A 19,871-nucleotide genomic window follows, 5' to 3' on the forward strand; every position below is an offset into this window, starting at 1 on the left:
TAACAATTTTACAAAGAGGTCTAAAATAATATACTGCAGAATGTGTTGTGATTTGCTAAAAATGATTCAGTCTATTTTCTAAAAATATGTTACATCTATTTTAGAGCTTGGCTGCTGGATGTGAACTAAAGTATCGACTTCAACGTAGTTGTCCGTATGGAAAAGAGTATCGAGGACATGTGAGGAACATAGTAAAGAGAACAAGTGAGGAACATATATGGGTACAATGAGTTCTTGGAGAAGAAATGAGGAAATTGAAAGCATTGGCACTGGAAAAATGTGGAGAGGCACAATCTTATCGAAAAGAAAGTATTAAAGAAAGGTGACGTAAAATGGAGTGTTGTTCTTAAACAGGATTGTTGAGCAAGGGAGCGAAACAATGTCTATTATTGCACAGTGAAGAACAAAGTGAATGTATTAATAAATCAGAGAAGGAGGATGATGACGGTGGCGAATTGAAGTCTGATTATAAGAAGAGTTGATCTTCACTGATGTGGATTAATTTGCGGGATCTGGAGACAATAAAGAAGTGAATAAAGAGCAATAAGAAGTATTTGATCAAGTTATTGATAAATGTGGAGGACTACTGCACTTAAGAATGGAGTATAAAGCCGATTTTTAGTGCGAAGTCATATTCCTTGGATTGAATAAAGCGTTCGTTGATTTGTAGCAAGAGGTACATTTTTCCATGAGAAAATTGTATAAGGGCTGCTCGAAGACCTCCCAAAAAACCTTAATTCGTCTCTATTATTATCCACCCCCTTTCATGGTATATTGTAAGGAATAACCTCTGGCTAAAGTGCTTAAATTCGAGATCCTTACCAGGTGAGTTGTAAAGAAAAGTGTTTTAGATTAGCGATAGTAAGCTCATTGTACTATTTCAATCACATGAAGAACTAAGTAAAAAAGTAGAGAGGAATTTAGAGTTTCTTGTGCGTTTTTGGTTTTGTTAGTACAAAGTTGCATAAATAGCGATTTACGAAGTGCATTACTTTACGCGATATGTATATTCCAGTTGTTTATCAATGAGAAAAAGCTGAACAGCAGGGTAAGTGCGATGTAAGGTGTATTTGTGATTACGGCCATTAACTCATGAAAATTGAACCTGGCCCGTTAATAAGGGGTCGGGGGGATAGGTGAGCAGTTTCCCAGAAATCTGAATTGATCGTGTTTGTTCATTAAAATAAATAAAATAAATAAATAACTTTAATAGTAACATCCTCGTGAGGTTTTTCAGGAACTATTTACAAACTATTTCCAATTTATAAAAGCAAAAATGACAATAAAAACTCGAAATCACAATTTATGATGGTATTCTACTAAAATCTAAAGCTTACGAAGGAAATGTCTGCCTCAATAGTGTGTCTTTCAGGATGCGCTTGAAAGATGCCAATGAGGCACTTTGCCTAAGTTCATTATGCAAGTTATTCCATATGTAGGCCCCTCTGTAGGAAAATGTGCGCTGGCCTATAGCCGTTCTGTATGGCGGAATCTGCAAAGAGTTCCGTGTACGAGTGTTACGAGTATGTATATTTGAGCGCTTGGTAAACTTGCTCGTTAAGTATTGAGGGGCAAGATTGTTCTGACATTTAAAGGTCAAATCGGGGTCTCTGTAGAATAATTGTTCTTTAACAGGAAGCCAGATTAGCTCTCGAAGCAAAGGTGTTACGTGGTCAAACTTCCTAGAGTTTGTTACGATCTTGCTGGCAAAATTCTGAATAGATTGTAATCTGTTTATATTCTGGAGTGTAGTATTAGACCATACAGATGAGCAGTAAAGCATCTTGCTAAAGACTAATGATGTTATTAACAACTCTAGTGTTTCCTTGTCGAAGCTCCTTTTGACTCTATTTATTTGGCAAAGCTTTGCGAAACAAGATGACACTACACATGAAATATGGTGATCGTAGGTCAGATGGGGGTCAAGAAAGACTCCCAAGTCCTTGGCAGAGTCTGTTGGCTTCAGTGTTTTACCTAAGAATACCACTCTAGGGTCTTCTGGTAACCTGCTTAACATCTGTCTGGTACCGAGGAAAAGGAGTTTAGTTTTATCGGGATTGATAAGTAGATGGTTCTCACAGCACCATTGCTTGTCAACACTGGAGAAGTTACACTGGGAAATCCGGAGCTATAGATGTACTGCAGGAGTATAGACGTTAAAAAAAACAGTAGGGGGGAGGGGTGGGCGCAGTTGGATTTCGGTAATCAGCACTCGTTTAGTTTAAACTAATATGAAGCTTAAAGATTGGTTTCCGTATGATTACTACTTTTGCTGCAATGGTTATGATTGTTGTGGTAAGTGGAAAAAAATGTTAGTGATTGATGGCTTTTATAGTATGTCTGCCATATGTAAGATCTCTGTCTGAGTGAATGAATATGGTGGGGTTTGGGTCTGATAAGGAATTGCAGGTTTTCTTTGGGTTATGATAAGAATGAGAAGTTTACCAACGACGTTGTTGATTCACAAACGGAATGGCTGGCCCAGCTTAACTTGATCGGGGACTCGGTTTACCCACCAAATGGAAATGATTAAGCAAAGCAACGTGAAACCATCACAAGCACGTAGAGAATAATTGAGTTGAAAATGTTTTGGAAAGATTTACAGGCAGTTTTGTTGCTTTCTTACCAAGAAAGCATGATTTTAGAGGAAGAATTTGTAGTTTTGTATGACGAATACTCTTCGAAGAACCCACCATTCTGTGAAGTCTGTGCTCGCAGCTCAAGAACGTCTCGACATACGGTGTCAGTGTCATTCTGCAAAAATAGTTCGGGTTGAATTAAGTCCAGGGTACCAAGAAAGTTTTGTGCGTAAAATGAGTGTCCGCACGCAGTGTACCCTAGTCGCACCTAGTATTTTTGCTATTGCTACAATCGATTGAAAATATTGAATTGCATATAATTGCTGTGATTACAACGATTTATACTAGAAAGGAACCCTATTTTAATGTTTGTTGTATACAGACGCTATGGAGCCCACAAACCCGGAGCCCTCACCGCTACCCCCTTGTGCTGCCAGTCGATAAATGTCCCGCGGTTGATATTTTATCACCAGCGGTCGACGGATTTAGAAGAGGAAACAGAGTATCTGAACAGACTAGGGCGATTTAATGGAGCATTTTTTGCTTTACGAGTTTGGGGCTTATATTTGGAAGGGCTTATACATGGAGGGGCTTGTTTTCGAAATTTTCAGTAGATGTTGGTTATAAACGGGGAACCCTGTTGCAATAGGCAGCTTTACTGTGTTTTTATGTGAAGCTTTTTGGAAAGAAAAGGCAGTTGAGTTCCTTGAATGGATGAAGTTTGCGAGAAGCCAGTAATTAGGCGATGGAGCCCATGCACTTGTTTGACGCGAATCGTTTTACACTGACCTCTCACAGTTTATTGGTCCTTGATCTGCGCTTGAGTGTGCTAATTGCCCTCTCTGTTTACTTTTTCCTTATTATCCCCACATCGAAGGTAAATAAAACAGGAAATCCCTTTCAAGGTGGTTATCTCAATTTCTGCTTTTCCCCTTGTTTATTTAGGTTGCATCAGGAGTATTAGCACCCAAAATAGCCAAATCCCATATCGCAAAATAGTTGTTATGGGCAGACGAAGTTGAGTTCTGAAGAATTTAGTTTGATGAATAGAAATGAGTATATTTGATGGAAGACGTTGTTGTGAATATTCAATTCGTCGATGAAAGTGCGACTATTGAAATTTGCAACATTAGTGTAATAAGTTTTAAGAAAAGAGAAATTTAAGTCAAGAGGACTTGATAGTTGCAACATTAGTGTTTATTTATTTCTTTTTAATTTAATTGATCTCATTTATTAATTTCTATGTTATGATTAATTAATTAATCTAAATAATATGAGATATTGTGAGTGTCAATAAAGTGTTTTGTGTCCATGGTTTTGGCTACTTGAAGGCTGTTATTTCCTTAATTGTCAGGAAAGTGGTTTGCTTCGTTTATGTCAGCAAAATTTTATTATTTTAGACAATTGGATGCCTGTTTTTCTTTTTGAAGAAAGGGTGCATTGAAGAATGAGAAACAAAAGACTTTATTGACGAGGAAAAGGAGACAATTTAGTTACTGACTGGGTTTTTGTAAAAACATTGTAGGTAAATAAATTGTCTCGTCTATTTTAACGTATATTTTTCTAGATATAATAATCTGTTTATAAACACAACGATGTATTCCCTTTTCCTTTCGAAGAGTTAGGTGTGGAACTGAATCAGGGCTAAGGAGAAAAATGGATGGTGAGTTTATGTTAGTACAGCTGGGTAGTACCTTACAAATGCAGAAATTAACACATATCAGAAACTCATGAGGGGTTGAAGCGTGTAACTCGCGTTCAATGCTCATGAATATTGACTTTTACAATATTTGGAAACCTTAGTGACAGATATCCATTTTCAACACAATGGCTGCCGCGCGATCACCATGCAGATGTTTTAAGACAAGAGTTCTGCATTTCAGGCTTAAAAATACACCGTTAAAAGACAAAAAAATGGGAAAGAGAAAGTTCAAAAGAATGCTAAGCTTTCTTTTTGTGGAGGAAGGGAAGCTTTTCATCAAGAAATCGTCCTTCGAGGAATTCAACCTTGTTTTTTCCGCGACGTATCTCTGGTCTGTTTTGAAATGCAACTAAGGCAGTGAAGTTTTTGCTGAATTTTCAGGTACATTCTGTACCCTATGGCCAAGACAATGACGTTTTTGAAACGGAATTTATGTATTTTTAAATGTTCCATAGTCGTTTTATAAATTTTTCTCTTCGCCGCTAGAGAAAAATTACAAAATGCGCGCGTGAACATGACCCCACGCGAGAAAGGTGAGATGTGGTGGGCAGAGAGGAAAATGAGACTATTTTTTTCTCTGCCCGCTGCGTGTCCCCTTTTCTCGCGTGGGGTGATTTTCATGCGCGCTTGCGTTTCGCTTGCTCTACTATCCCTGAGGGCCTCCCTGAGGACAATAGTCTGCCTGACAGGCGTTAAAAGAGGAAGGGGAAGGGAAAATTAATCCCTTCCCCTTCCCTTTCAAACGCATGCCACGAAGGCTCGAACTATGATCTTGCTAAAAAGCAAATGATTAACGTCACGTAAGAACTAGATGACGCATGCGTATGAAGTGTGCATGAGGTTTGGCGTGAAGCGGAATTGTGATCTTACGATAAAAATGTTGCTTCGTGTGGATAGAGTACCAATTTTGCTTTGGAGAAATGAGTTTTTGCCTGTTTAAATTTCGTAATATTGGTAAGTTGTGACCTCTCACGCGATAACGTTCCGAATGCTAGCCGTTCGAATGCTGAACGGAACGGCAAGCGAACGGGCGACGAACGGTTAGGCAAGCCGTTCGAAATGGATACCGTAAATGGATGAACGGCTAATTAAGATTTTCGAATGGATGAGGTCGAACGGATAAACGGCCTCTTGAAATTTTCGAACGGATGAGGTCGAACGGATAAACAGCTTCTTTAATTTTTCGAACGGATGAGGTCGATCGGATAAACGGCTAATTGAAATTTTCGAACGGATGAGGTCGAACGGTTAAACGGCTTCTTGAATTTTTCGAACGGATGAGGTCGAACGGATAAACGGCTAATTGAAATTTTCGAACGGATGAGGTTGAACGGATAAACGGCAAATCTAAAATTTCCGAACGGATAAGGTCGAAAGGATGACATAATAACAAGTCATGTAGTAACGGTTAACGCAAAGCCCACCAAATCACTCAAATTCCCTATTTAGAGCCGCAGAAACGACAATACACAACAAACGAGGTAGATTTACGTTGATTTTGAACTTTAAAATAGACTTTACTCGATATATAAGTTTACGATATTAAGTTTCTTCAATATTCCTATACGATTCTTTATATTTCGAACATACAAAAGGACACACCGCTTCTGTGGGCGCCTTGTGTTTACATTATTATCAATCGAACGACTTTCGTACCAAATAATTTAATGGTTCACTTGTGATGAGAAATAAACCTCGAAACCTCAAATAAACTAGTACCGCATTGAAAATCAGTCTTTTTAGAGTGAAGGGAATTTCTTTCCTGACAGTAACATCCCTGATCAAGCGTCTGCCGCGCTCATTTCCTTAATTAAACATAATGTCACGCAAACATTTCAACAATGATTTAAAGCAATGATTTTAATACATTTCGCTGCCAGAATGCTTCCGCTGAGTAGGCGACGCTTCTCCTTGTCTTATCTTTCCTCTTCGATATCTCAGTGCGAGTGAAATAATGAATAAACAAACGAGCGCGTGCCAATTTGTCGGCTGCGTTGATTTGCATAATTTTGACACGGCAAGAACAAGTCATAACTTCAATTCTACAACCCGTATTGACACAATCTGTGAAAAGATCACTTGAAACGAGTCGAAACTTGACCGTTTATAATAAAATATTTTTATTAATGAATTCAACCTATTAAGATAAGGTACAACCGAGCAACTTGCACGCAAAAAGCATGCAATTCAATAGTGTCAAGTTCTATTCAAGTGAAACAGCGGATGAAAGAAAACGTGTTGCTTCGGAAACAGCTCGATAATTTTAACTGTCGTATCCAATAAAAATGCGTTGCCTTGGTTACTGCTAACAACTGCTGTCACTTCGTAGCCATTTCACACAATCACAAAATGGAGAATTCAACGAGGGAAGATATGGATTGTGATCACACCGAAAATATTTCAAGTATCGTCCACAAAGTGCAAAGGTTTTTACAAGTTGGGTGCGGATGTCATCAAGGGTTGAAAGGTGGCCAGTGTTCGGATTACTTCACAGTGGAAACTGTTATTGGCAACCTATACGACTGCCTGGAACTGTCTCATGCGGAACTGGACTTAGTAATCGTGGCAAACCTTCAAGCTTTCACGGCGGCTGAAGTAACCGGGGGGAAAAGAAAAAGAATTCCAGCTTACAGCTTTCTCTATCAGTCTCATCCCATTTGCAAAGAAATGTTTCTGCACATGTACTGCATCAGTAAGTCTCGGTTTCAAAGGCTCTTGGAACATTATCAAAACCATGGAATTTCTGTGCGGGTACACGGGAACAGCAAGAGACTTCCACATAACACTCTGCCACAGGCCATTGCAGAAGATGTAAAAAACTTCCTAAGCAATTACGCTGAAGAGAATGCTGTACTACTTCCTGGGAGAATCCCTGGTTTTAAAAACGAGGACATTGTGCTACTTTCGTCGAGTGAGACCAAAATGCATGTCTGGAACTGCGTTAAAAGTGCTTGTGAGGTGGCCAGTAAGAGGGTCGTGAGTTACACGAAATTTATCGAGTTATGGAAACAATTCCATCCAAACCTCGTCGTGGCGAAGCCGATGACTGACTTGTGTTTCACCTGCCAACAGAACACTTCTAAGCTTCTTCGAGCAGCCAATCTTCCAGAGTCAGAAAAGTCAGAATGTGTTCGCACCCAACAGTACCACTTAAATTCAGTGCAGACTGAGAGAGAACTTTACAACAAGGCGTGCGATGATGCTAAACGCAGTTTTAAAGCATTAGGGGACAGCGTAGACATTGATGAGCGCCATGACCCATGCTCACTTGACACCACAATGCACTACTCATTCGACTTTGCCCAACAAGTTCATTATCCGAGTAATCCAATGCAACCGGGGCCAATATACTTTAAAACACCGCGTAAATGTGCCATCTTTGGCATTATGTGCGAGGCGATCCCACAGCAGGTTAACTACCTGATTGACGAGGCCAGCGATGTAGGCAAGGGAGCAAACACTACGATAAGTTACGTGCATCATTTCTTCGAGCATCACGGACTTGGAGAAACTTCCGTTCATCTTCACGCCGATAACTGTTCAGGGCAAAATAAAAACAATTATTTTGTCTGGTACTTAGCTTGGAGGACAATTCTCCAACTCCATCTTTCAGTTAGATATTCTTTTTTTATTGCTGGCCACACGAAGTTTGCCCCTGATCGATGTTGTGGCATCATGAAGAAATTGTACAAGCAAAACTTCATCTCGTCAATTTATGAATTTGCTAACATGGTGGAATCCTCGAGTACTGGGGTCAACAAGGCACAGCTTGTTGGAACACATGACGGAACAGTTATTGTTCCAGTGTATGACTGGTGTTCAGATCTTGAACAGTACTTTAAAAGGCTGCCAAACATCAAAAGCTACCACCACTTTCGATTCACCAAAGATGAGCCTGGTAGAGTTTACTTCAAAGACAGTGACCTGTCTCCCGAACAGTCGCTGATGCTTTTGAAGAATCCCGCAATCCTTCCTCCGGCCGCATGTCTTCCAGCCAAAGTGAATCCAACGGGGTTGAGCCAAGATCGCAAACGGTATCTTTTCCGTGAGATCAGGCAGTTCTGCAAGCCAGGAACAGAAGAACTGGTTGCACCAGCTCCTCAGGAATAAATTCAACAATGGCGACTTCAGTACCCAGCAACGCCTTAAAACAGCTCTTACGAGCCACCATAAAACGGCTCCTTTAGGAGCCACCACATCTATGAAAGTCTTGATCAACAGAACGAAATCACACTTAACAAAAATTAATAGTATTTGATACTCAGTAAAATTTTTGGTGAAAGTTTTTATTCTGAAAGGAGTTGGTCAGATTTGTTTTCGATCTTTTGCGCACGCGTCACGAAATTAAGGAAATTCAGAAACACCGCCATTGTTACAAACTGCAAAGCGGTCAAAAATCAATTCACATTTGGTCCGATCTTTTCTCGATCTTTTACGCGTGCACCGTGAAATTGTAGAGAAAGGAAAGACTGCAATTGTTACAAACTGCAAAGCATCCCAAGTCCTTTCAAAGTAAAATCACTTGGTCAGATATTTTTCCTCGATCTTTTGTGCGCGCGGCAAAATTATTAAGAAGGAAAGACCGCTATTGTTACAAACTGCAAAGTATTCAACAGTCATTTCAAAGTAAAATCACTCGGTCAGAAATTTTTCTCGATCTTTTGCGAGCGCGCGTCACGAAATTATAAAGAAAAGACCACCATTGTTACCAACTGCAAAGCATTTCACAGTCATTTCAAAGTAAAATCACTCAGGCCGATTTTTTTTTCTCGACCTTTCGCGTGTGCGCGTCATGAAAAAGAAGGAAAGACCTCCATTGTTACAAACTAGAAAGCATTCCAAAGTCATAAGCAATACTTTGAAACGGCTTTGGCTGCCATCGTTACAACAAAATGAATTTCGTGTGTAATTATTGCAATTTATTTCACTCACTAAGTACACCGCTTATATTATCAAACAAAGTAAATGCTAAATATTATGATAGAAATACCTAAATCATCAGCTGGACTCACAAAACTATTTTTTGATCAGAAAGCACACATTAAACTTATTATAATGAAAGTGGAGTAGAATCTGGCAACTTTAAAGATTTGCGGGCAACTCGACACTTGGAATTAATTTTTCCTTTGATAACCCTCCAGGCCTTGGCCTTTTCTTCGCTGTTACTGGCTGGAAACTTACTAAAGACTAATATTTTGAGCGAATTTAATTTGCCACTGTCCAAGCCTCTTTTGTCGTGACTGCCATCGGTATTGCTATCTGCTAGTTCCTCTTTAGTAAAGAAGTGTGTCAGCAGTCTCAAGGCACACAGGTGTCGTTTAGCGTCTTGTTGTGCTAGGACGCGGTGTGACACATGTGCTGATCAACTCCTCGCTGACTTCCTGGGGAGCGGCTTCTTGTTTCTTGGTAGTTTGGCTTTCCTCGCGAAGAACATTTAGGGTGTTGTAATCGATAGTGGACAGGTCTTCGTTCCCTCCTTCTGCTTCCGCAGAGCCCTCGGCTGAAGTTTCGCATTCTGGAATAATGGCATTCAGCTGGTAAAATAAAAAAAAGGTTATTCAACAGATTGTCAACAAAACGTATTTCACGGCACATTGCAAGAAATTGAAAACTGGAAAAATGAATTAGTAAAGACTGGCAGTTGTCCCTTGTTAATGAATATAATGCAATTTTGGAGCGTCCAAATCAGGAACATTGTCATTTTTTTCCTACGATTTTCTTCCCAAGTCAAATTGATTTTCTGCGGCCTGTCCCTCCAGTACTTCGAGGCGTCTTTCAAGGTTTGAGACATCGGAACTTGTGATCAGGCGCTCTTCAATTCTTGACACAGAGGCCTGTATGTTCTCAAGGAGCTGTAAAGAGTAAACAATGTTGATTAGAAAAGAATTACAGTACAACCCAAAATTAATGCACGCGCAAGAAGTGGCGCAAGAAGTTCTTACGCCGAAAGATTCCGAAGACTGCGCGTATAAACAAATGAGACCCTACGATGTTGTAAATTTCTTTAAGAACTTTTCGCAGAGTTAGTATTATAGGCGAAAAGCTCTTGCAGACAATATTTTTTGTGTTTCTGAACGGTAATCAAGGAAACTTGAAAGTCGCCTATGGAAGCGAGATTTGTAAATTCGATCCTGTATGGTATGGTCCCGGTATGTTGTGATAAGCACATAAATGATTTTCTGAACCAAGAAATCCCATATATAAGTTTGAATCGTGTATTCCTCTTTATATTTTGAAGAGAATATTTTTGAATGAAATAGCATAGTCCTGTGCTTGTTTTCGCCGACTCAGAATCTTGCTTGTTTTAAAATTTGGTTTACACTTGGAAGCTGCGACGTTCAAACCATGCTTAAATCTACAGACTTCTTTCTAGTACCTGATAGTGTCTTCAGTGAATACATCTAGACAAACATTACCTTAAAAAAGTTATCCTGCATTTCCACTTGGTTCCTAAGGATCTGAGCTTTTGCTGCTTCAGCGTTTTCCAATTTGCTCTTCAGTTCGTAGCATTCCTCTGTTTTGGCGGCAAGCTGCTGGCGCAGAACAGAAACGGTGTCCTCGCGATGGTCTTGTTCATTGCTGCTTGTCGCAGATGTGGACTGTGCCTTGGCCTTCTTGGCGTTCTTGGCCTCACGGTTTGACTTCCACTCCAGCGCTCGCTTCTTTTGCTGGACTAGGAATTCCTCGTAAGCAGAAGATTCAGGTTTATTCGCTGAACTGGGCTGAAACAAAGAAAAATAATCACGTCAATAATGTGTATAATACAGTCAAACCAAGTTAAGCGTACCCCTCAAGATTACATTAATGAATTGATTATTTGAGCCCGTTAGTCGTTTCTAGAATGCAATAATGAAATCACTATATAGAACTCGCCAGTCATTTCAAAAATCATCAGTGTTTGGTGTCTATATCTGTATCGCGTTACATTGTGCACGTGCTCAATCGCTGTTCGTTGCTGTCGAATAGGCCAAGATGGCACGTCAGACGATACCTGGCCGTTTTGGCTTTAAGAAAGCATTTCTCATAGAAATGCTGTGATGGAAACGAAAGTACCCGATTTTTGTTTCAACAAAGTTTTGGTATCGATGTGATCAAACAGCTGAGTCGTTAGCAAATCTAGCTGCATTGATTTTGTTTTAATGAAAGAAGTTATAATGAACTTACCTTTTGGTGGCGTTCCACTCTCTTTTGCGGGCTCTGACTAGCGGGCACAGTGTTCTCTCTCTCGTCAGCGTTCTCTGACTCAGGGCTCACAGCACCAGGGAGGTTCTTTTTAGACCACTCTAAATCCTTCGTGTTCAGGACTGTAATGTCGTCTAAAAGAAAATTGGAATATTGTTAGCACTACATGTATGTGCCAATTAATCCAAGCTAATTGAGTGAATGTCTATTGAAGCGTGTGTTTGGCTCAACGAAACCCCGGACAATAATGAACACGGAACCATGAGATAAAAGATTGGCATTAAATTTTTCCTGCAAATGTCTTACGAGAAAGTCTACTTCTTATTTGCTCTAACAAAACAATACAATTTAAAACTTACCATTCAAAGCTAGAATCTCGCCTTCCATTTTTTTTCCGTTCCAGTTGACGGTTACCACCATTCCCACAACAAGATCAAGCTGTTTGTCAACGATAACTCGAATTGGCGCGATTCCAGTTTTTTCCTTGCCACGGAAGTAAAACAGCGCATTCAATGGGCGCTTGGTGGTCTGTCTGCATAGCTGTCTGATGGACATGATTAATGATAAAAGTACTAACCAGCTGATCGCAACTATCAACTAAGAAGATCACTGTGAAAATTGTTTGCTTCTTCGAGTCCTTTATAGTGTCTAAAGATCGAAAATCTCAAGGTTTAATTGGACAATTGGAAAACAATTGTTTTCAACTTAGCATATGAATGATTCACGCGAGTTTGTGCTTGCATTGAAATGAGCGGTAAATCTCAAACAGGGAGACATTCAGCTAAAGGTATGAAGGCTATGTTTTACAATATTTCGATTTTTAAACACCATTTGGGCTTTTGATATAACACTGACTGATAACGGCTCCCACGCGGCCATGATCGGAATCGAACTAGCTGAGAAACGCAGCAAAATAGACCAGATACTGACCAGGACAAAGAAATAGACAATGATATCAAGGCAAAACAATATATATTTTGAACTACTACATAAATATTTTGACTCACTTGCAGTAAATTTAGTTTTTCACTTCACATACACATTCGGCACTGTTGTTTAAAAATTAATTCCACAAACAATACGTCTGCGCCGCCTGTGAAAACACAAGCTAAACGAAGCGCATGGTGAAACGAAGAGCCAGCCCAAAGGGAATAAAGTGTCACATTTATCTTGTGAGCAATGTTTATCTTGAAATTAATCTCTCTCGCAAGGCAGAAGTGCGTGGCTTCTTAAGCCGCCACGAACATGTAAGGACCGTAAGGTTTTCAATTTAATAGGAGCTTGTGAATAAAACGTTTTTCCGTAAAAAATGAAGTGAGTATCATTTAAGCGGAGGTAAACAAAGAACAGAAGCGTGACGACTGTTTGTGTAATGTAAACATGACGGCATGCGTCATTTAACAAAGAATGGCGAATTTATTGTTTTGAAATCGTCTCGTCTTGTCTTCTTGGAACGGCTGCCAAAATAACTTACTGTTTCTGTCTTGAACGGATAGCTCGAGCCGTTCGAACGAATATTTTCTCAAACGGATAGCTCTAGCCGTTCAAACGGCTGATGAATTTTCTCGAACGGATAGCTCGAGCTGTTCGAACGGATAGCTCTAGCCGTTCAAACGGCCGATGAATTTTCTCGAACGGATAGCTCGAGCCGTTCGAACGGCTGATAAATTTTCTCGAACAGATAGCTCTAGCCGTTCAAACGGCTGATGAATTTTTTCGAACGGCTGATGAGTTTTGTCGAACGCATAGCTCGAACCGTTCGAATTTTTTAGAACGGTTAGCTCGAGGCGTTCGAACGGCATGCCAGTCCGTTCGAACGGCTGGTGAACGGCTATCCGTGTAAAAACGGCTAAGCGTTCGGAACGTTTTTGCCTGAGAGGTCACAGTTTGGAGATTATTTAGTAGATAATGTACTGAAAATAGAGAAAGTAAGGTTAGTGAGGACTCGCTTTGCTCCAAAAGGGTACGTTTTTCAGGCTTCAGGTATATTAAAGGGTAGGAATTTTACTTTTGAAGTTTGTGAACGCTTAGGGAAATCTGTCATACGTTGAACAGATGAATTTTAAAGTTTTATAAAGTTGGGAAAACGTTCTATTTTTTTGGGATTGGTTCGTATTTAAATGACAGTGCATTTACAGCAGTCAAAAGGGATGCAAAGTTCTAAACAAGGTATGTGAAAGGGGTACCATTTGTCAATGGAAGGTATACATTAAAGGGGTACTTTTTTGGTGTAAAAATGGTATCTGTAAGGGTTTGGAGCTAGGGACAGAGTCTCCGCTATGTAAATTTGTTGTGTGACCCCCCCATCCCTGTGGTGGGCATTTGAATGAGGGTACGCCAAAGTAAACGTTCCAAGATACAGGAAAAAAACTAAAGCTTGTGCAAAATAGTAAAATTAAGAAAACAACAGTACAGTTGATAGCCAAAGTTAGTTGTAGGAGGGGGTTGAATAGGGGTATGGAAATTGGCCAATCCGTTATGAGTTATTAACCAAATTGACCGCTAAAATTTCATCCTGAATCTGAAATTTGGGCAAAAATATTTTAAACCTAAAGTCTAAAATCTGGGCCCTAAAAATGGATGCAGCCACAATTTGCTGGAATTGCAGGATCTGGAAATCCATTAAAATCTTGCTTTAAATGTGAAATTTTCAAAATCCGCCAGTCTGTTCACTAATTCACCCCCTTCTTGTCAACAAATTAAGGGGTCAAGTACTGCTTTTAACACTTGGACACCTATGGTGCAATGACTGATATTTTGGCAGTGCAAAACAATCAATACAACTGATCAGCCCTTGAGTGAAACTTTAATTCATGCAACTTAACATTAGATAGACATTTGTTTTTAATTTCCGATCAGTATTATGCTTGTTTCAGCTGATAATGGCTGTTCTAACACAAAAGAAGGGGTAGTAGCCTGGCAGCATACAGATGCACCCATTCAATTGAAACTATAGCCCGTCAACCCCCTGGGCGCAGTTGTTCGAATGCCGGTTAGCGCTAACCTGGGGTTAGATTTCAACCCGGGTTTCTTTTTCTTTTTATCAAAAGCACTGTCTGAGATAATTTTCTCTAGTTCTTTAGCATATCCAGTCATGAAATTGTAGGCAAAGAGAATTGAACTGAATTGGCTTTTTTAAGCTGTTATATCTGAGTTTGAAATTTGCACTAACTCTGGGTTATCTTAACCCAGCTTTGAACAACCCGGTCCAGGACTTTGCAGGGAATGTAAAATGTCTACACTGTTGCATTCGATTTTTCCCCCACCCCTTGGGGAAAACTTCACTGTTACGATCCCCATCGCTATTGCCCTATTGTGTATCTTGAAGATGTTCATAAGGTGGTTTTCATAGTAATTAATATTATTTCCTATTGGTGAAAAAATGGTAAAATCAGTAATGGAATTGCTTGGTTAATTTGCAGCACACAGAATAAGCAAAAGCAGGCAGAAAATTGTTGATGACACACATGTAATGGGAAAATTACTGAAATTATGAGGAACGCAGACCCCAAATGTTTATAGGTGACTCAATTTGCTACCGAACGATAACAAATTTTGAAACTACAATAAATAATAGTTGCTCTGAAGAAATTTTATCTCCACCCTCTTTTATTGCTCAGTAAATGAATAATGACGTCCAAAATTATTTTGCTTGTATCGATTTGTTTCAAACTATCAATCTACCAAAAATACGCCAAATCTATTTGCAGCTGTATTACAGAGAATGTTAGATTTGCTGAAGTGATAGTGGCATTAAGCAATTGCAACAGTTACGCTTGTTTGCGTGTTTTAACTCTCTTCACTAAGTAACACTGATGTTGGTAGGAATAATAAAAAGAAACTTGTGGTCATGCGATAATAGTTAACTTCTTGTGTAATGCACTTCTTAACAGAATGATATTTAAAAAGATCCATGGCCAAATGAAAAACAATTCTGTTCAAGGATACATGGTGCAGTAAACAGAAATGATTGGAACAATGTTGCAATGTCAAAAAGTACATTTTTGATGTTTCAGTGGATTCCTACTTTGTCATGGGTGGTATTACAGGTGTGGCAAAAATCTCCAGAAATTGCCCCAATCGTTAGTGCTCCTGTTGTCCATGCGAAATTCACGTTTACAAAATTTCTAGACTATGTCACTGTTTCTCTCTGCTACAGGGCTCGAAATATTAGCGGAGCTCTCGCGCGCGAAGCGCGCAGCGGAGCACCATGGGTAACAAAATGTGGTAAACTACCCATCCGAGAAAATTTGGTAATCACGTGACCGTACACCGACCGCCCGCCCGACCGTCCGTCCGCACCACAGGCATACCAATGTTTACTCTCACACTTTCTAGCTACTTTGGGAGCCCAGGAGAAAGCTGATTGCACATCAATGGGCATCAACGTCGTCATCAATTGACAGCTGTCAAAACAGGGTATCCGCTGACCAGTATCACCTGACCGTATCGCGGGCTCAGGTGTCGACCCATCAAGGTCGAGTATTTTTTTGAAGTTATCCGCTGAAAATTTACTCGTTTTGAAATGATCGCAGGCTCACGCTCACTTTTTTTAATTTTTAATTCACATCAAATATGTTGTGTTTATGTCAGTATCGCCCAGCACTATAACGATTTTGATTTCAAACTGACCGCAGACGCAAAAATTCAGCCAGTTTTTTTAAAATACAGGCGGGGAAGACCTTTTCTAACCATGGTCATGTGTTGGTCACGCTCCACGTCCAATTTTTATGCTCTGATTGGTTAAAATTTGACAGGTGAGTTCATGCGTAAAATTTATGCAGCATCTTGAAAGTTGTTTACTTTGACAGCTGAAGCTGACAGAGTTTTGAGTCAACTTGTGATGTTTTGAACTGTCTTTTTCCACTGGATGTAAAAAATGAAATACAGCTGCTATCAAGAGTGTTCTCTTATTCATGGCTGGTTTGCTTATTGGGTTTTTGGTTGAGAATGCGTCGCTTGTCAAAGCCGATAATCCGATTTCGGTTGGCATCGTTTTTGTTTTTCACCTTGCTGGATGCGTACGAGAATTATAAAGGCTCAAGCGATCCTTGCCTTTCTTGCTAGCTTTCAGGAGCTGCATCTCAAAATATGGTAAGCCTGAGTAATTATTGTATTTATATCTAATTTCATGAAGTCCAGTGGCACAGTTTATGAAGCTAGTTTATGCACGTTTGTATTAAGATTTGACTGAGACACTGATCTGACCTAGTATGAGGTTTGATATAAGCTTAAGCTTACAGAACTTTAAAAAGCCTTTAGTCAATATTAATTCACCGTAAATAGAACGAAAAAATTTCCGAAGAATATTCAGTTATAATTTTGGCTGTACTTGGCTGTAGAAAGAAAGCTTTGAGCGATTTTCTTGTCGTGAGTTCATCTTTGAAAAAAGGAAACACCGGGAAACCGGCGGCTTAAAACATAACCTTAATCTTTAAGCTTACTAGTGAAGACTTGAGGATTCTTAGAGACACCTAAATACTCATTTGTTTTCGTGAATGAAAATTGTTGTCTCTGTAAATGTTCTACCGAATTATATTTCTTTATTGATTGTCGGTAGTCTCAAAAGTGTAATTTTCATCGCTTTGCCGTTTGTTTTCAGGTGTTCATAAACATCGCTTGTAGGAGTACTCAAAATGCCAAGCGTATCAAACGCTTTTTAAGATTACACATGGTTATAAAACCGTTAATAAAAAATAGACTCAATAAATTCTTTATCACGTTGAAGCGTGACTCTTTTAAAATTTCTTGGCAAATTTGGCGCTTGTCAAAAGTTAGAACCGGCTGGCCGTATAGGTGATTTTGGACATTTTTTGAACGTTTTCGCTAATTAAAAGTCCACGCGTGCTTCGATGGTCCTGAGCATTGAATGAATGCAATTTTTCTTGAAAAATTGTGAAATACTGCATTTTGTACGAGGTCTGCATGATAAAAACAGCGCCTCATAGTACTCTTTCTCCTCAGATGTGGTGTTTAAAAAAAATAAAAGAATGGTTTGCACGCACCCAGATTTATTGGCAAGAATTTGTACGCTTGTCGAACGCAAACAATTCGGCCTGATTTGTTTTCCAAGAATTTGTTTTCCACGCCTTATCTACTGTGATCAAGAGCCATTATTGCTCTTAAATGTGACCGAAGACTATTTTTTTGGTGTACAAATAAGGCTATATTAACTCGATACAAGATTTTTTTCACTCCAAAATAACTTGGCTTTTCCCTCAAAGGTCACATGTATGTCTTTCAAACGTTTGCGGCTAGAACGCGAGCAAATCAGGCAGATATTACTGGACTTGGAGCGATTGACCTCTGACACGAGTTTCAAATTAGAAAATATGTTTTTAAAGCGAGCGGAACGAGATTTTCGGGTCGCGAGGCGGCCCAGCTAGCGATAAAATCGCGATAAGTCTTCGAACCGCGAGCCAAATTTTTATATAAGACGAAAGACTTCTTCGAAAGTGTAAAATATTACTTGAGAATATAAACAACAAATCTCTGTCGGCGGTGCGGTCCGGTAGGAAATCTTGTCGAGTCAATTTGACAGTTCTATTGTACTTTGAAGAAAAAACAGATGACGCTCGCGCGTGCGCATAATCGGGACACTGTCCCTTTAAGTTAACTGATTTGAGGAATACAAAATTATTGTTTGATTTAAGTTATAAATTTATTAATGGGAGCTTCGCTTTTAGCTGTGGCTAAATCTATATATTAACACTTGTAAAATGTGGGTGATAGAGATAATTTGTGAGTGAGAAAAATAATTATCTAGTAGGAGACATTTGTGAGTTCGAATCATCCATGTGTTTCGAAGAAAGGGACAGAGTTTGCTAGAGGTCTCATCAGTTTTCTAGTGAAAAAAAATATTACTAGCAAAAGCTGCAAGTGTAGGAAAAGGTTAACTTCAAGTCCTGCACTATGTCCTAGGGGTTGGGGGGCTGTCATTTCAATTAACTGGTGGATAAGCAAGATATTTATTTAGTATTGCCTTCTTTGTACATCTTGTGCAGCAACGCTCGTTGTCTGTTTAATAGTAGAAATAGAAATTACGCTATTATTCTGTTAGCAACAGTAAAAAGTGAAATTTTTTGTTATTGGTAATATGTAAACGCATATAAAGGAGAAAATTGAATTGGATATAAATTTTTTTTCCGTAAATTTCATGAAATAATATTAGTTATTAAGAACTTAGTGCTTGGATAATTCAATTCTAGAGTTTTGATTGGCTTAGTGATCATCCTATGAGAAGGAGAAATGCTATCTGTAACGAAGGTGAAAATGAGGACAAGTGAAAAAGATGTGAACACGAACAGGTACAACAGTTTGTTGATAAAGTGTGTAACTTGGAAGTTTCAGGTTGTCATGTAAAACAACAATGAATTATTCAAAAGAATTGGCATAGTTTCCCAGGAACCTCCCCAATTGCGTAGAAATTACTGGTTAACCCCCCCCCCCCCTTTAGAATTTCCAATGATCTTTCATAGCAGCGGTCAAAATATGTTCTGGAACAAGACATTATGTTTGAGTACTTAAAGTTGGAATATATATTGAATACAAAATACCATAAAATGGCCAATTAAGTCCCCTCCCTTTAATTAGCACCCCCCCGTCTTTCAGGAAAAGAAAGTTAATAAGGTCCCCTCTCTATTATATCAGTCCCCCCTTTACCTCTCCTAAATATTGTTGACTAATAAATTATGATAGATTGTATTACTCACTAACTACTGTAAAAAATTGTGTCGACTGATTTGTGATGGTTTATTTACCAACTCGAAGTTTGGATTTAATTGTGATTCTTGCATTGCTTGACCTCCAAGCTTCTTGTACTTTCAAGAGCGTTTCCACTTTGTATCCTAGTTGCTTGTGGACAACTGATGTGATCAGCTTTTGTAAATTAAATAAGCCCCTCTCTCAAATAAGCTCTCTCTCTGAAATGGGCTTGAAATAAATAAGCCCCCCAAAAGGGGCTTAAAGAAGGATTTACAGTATGTGATTTCACAAAGAAATTTAACTGATATGTACCATTTTGAATAGTAAAATAAGAGTCAATGTAGTAAAAAGTATTGAAAATTTTTACTCACAGGGTGCTGCATCATATCCATCACTATTTATCAAGTGTTTCAGAGCAATAAGTGGAAAATGGATTTGATCAATAGCAGGAAAAATTGATTGAAGGTTATTTATGTGTTTTGTTTTTTATTTTGTAAGGCAACGTTGAACATGTAATGTTGGACAAGATTCTTACAGGTAAGTATTAATTATTTTTCGGTATATAATAATTATCTTCGCTACTGATACTCTTGTTTCTTTCATGTAGATCGAGAAATAGAAATTCTGATTGATGACGATAAGTGTAAAAAGAAAGAGTTTTCAAGAGTGTGAAGCATTTGTTCTCACGTTTTTTTTTTCTGATC

At 39.0% G+C, this 19,871-nt stretch overlaps 1 protein-coding gene across 1 annotated transcript; it reads left to right on the plus strand.

Annotated features, from left to right (window-relative positions):
• The first annotated feature begins 7,203 nt into the window (after positions 1 to 7,203).
• LOC140929471 (uncharacterized) lies at positions 7,204 to 8,414 on the plus strand. The gene has a single exon (XM_073379259.1). The coding sequence runs from the start codon at positions 7,204 to 7,206 to the stop codon at positions 8,389 to 8,391; it is 1,188 nt and encodes a 395-aa protein (XP_073235360.1). The 3' UTR covers positions 8,392 to 8,414.
• Positions 8,415 to 19,871: the final 11,457 nt, after the last annotated feature.

Source organism: Porites lutea, chromosome 3 (assembly GCF_958299795.1).
Source record: "Porites lutea chromosome 3, jaPorLute2.1, whole genome shotgun sequence".
NCBI classification, from domain to species: domain Eukaryota; kingdom Metazoa; phylum Cnidaria; class Anthozoa; order Scleractinia; family Poritidae; genus Porites; species Porites lutea.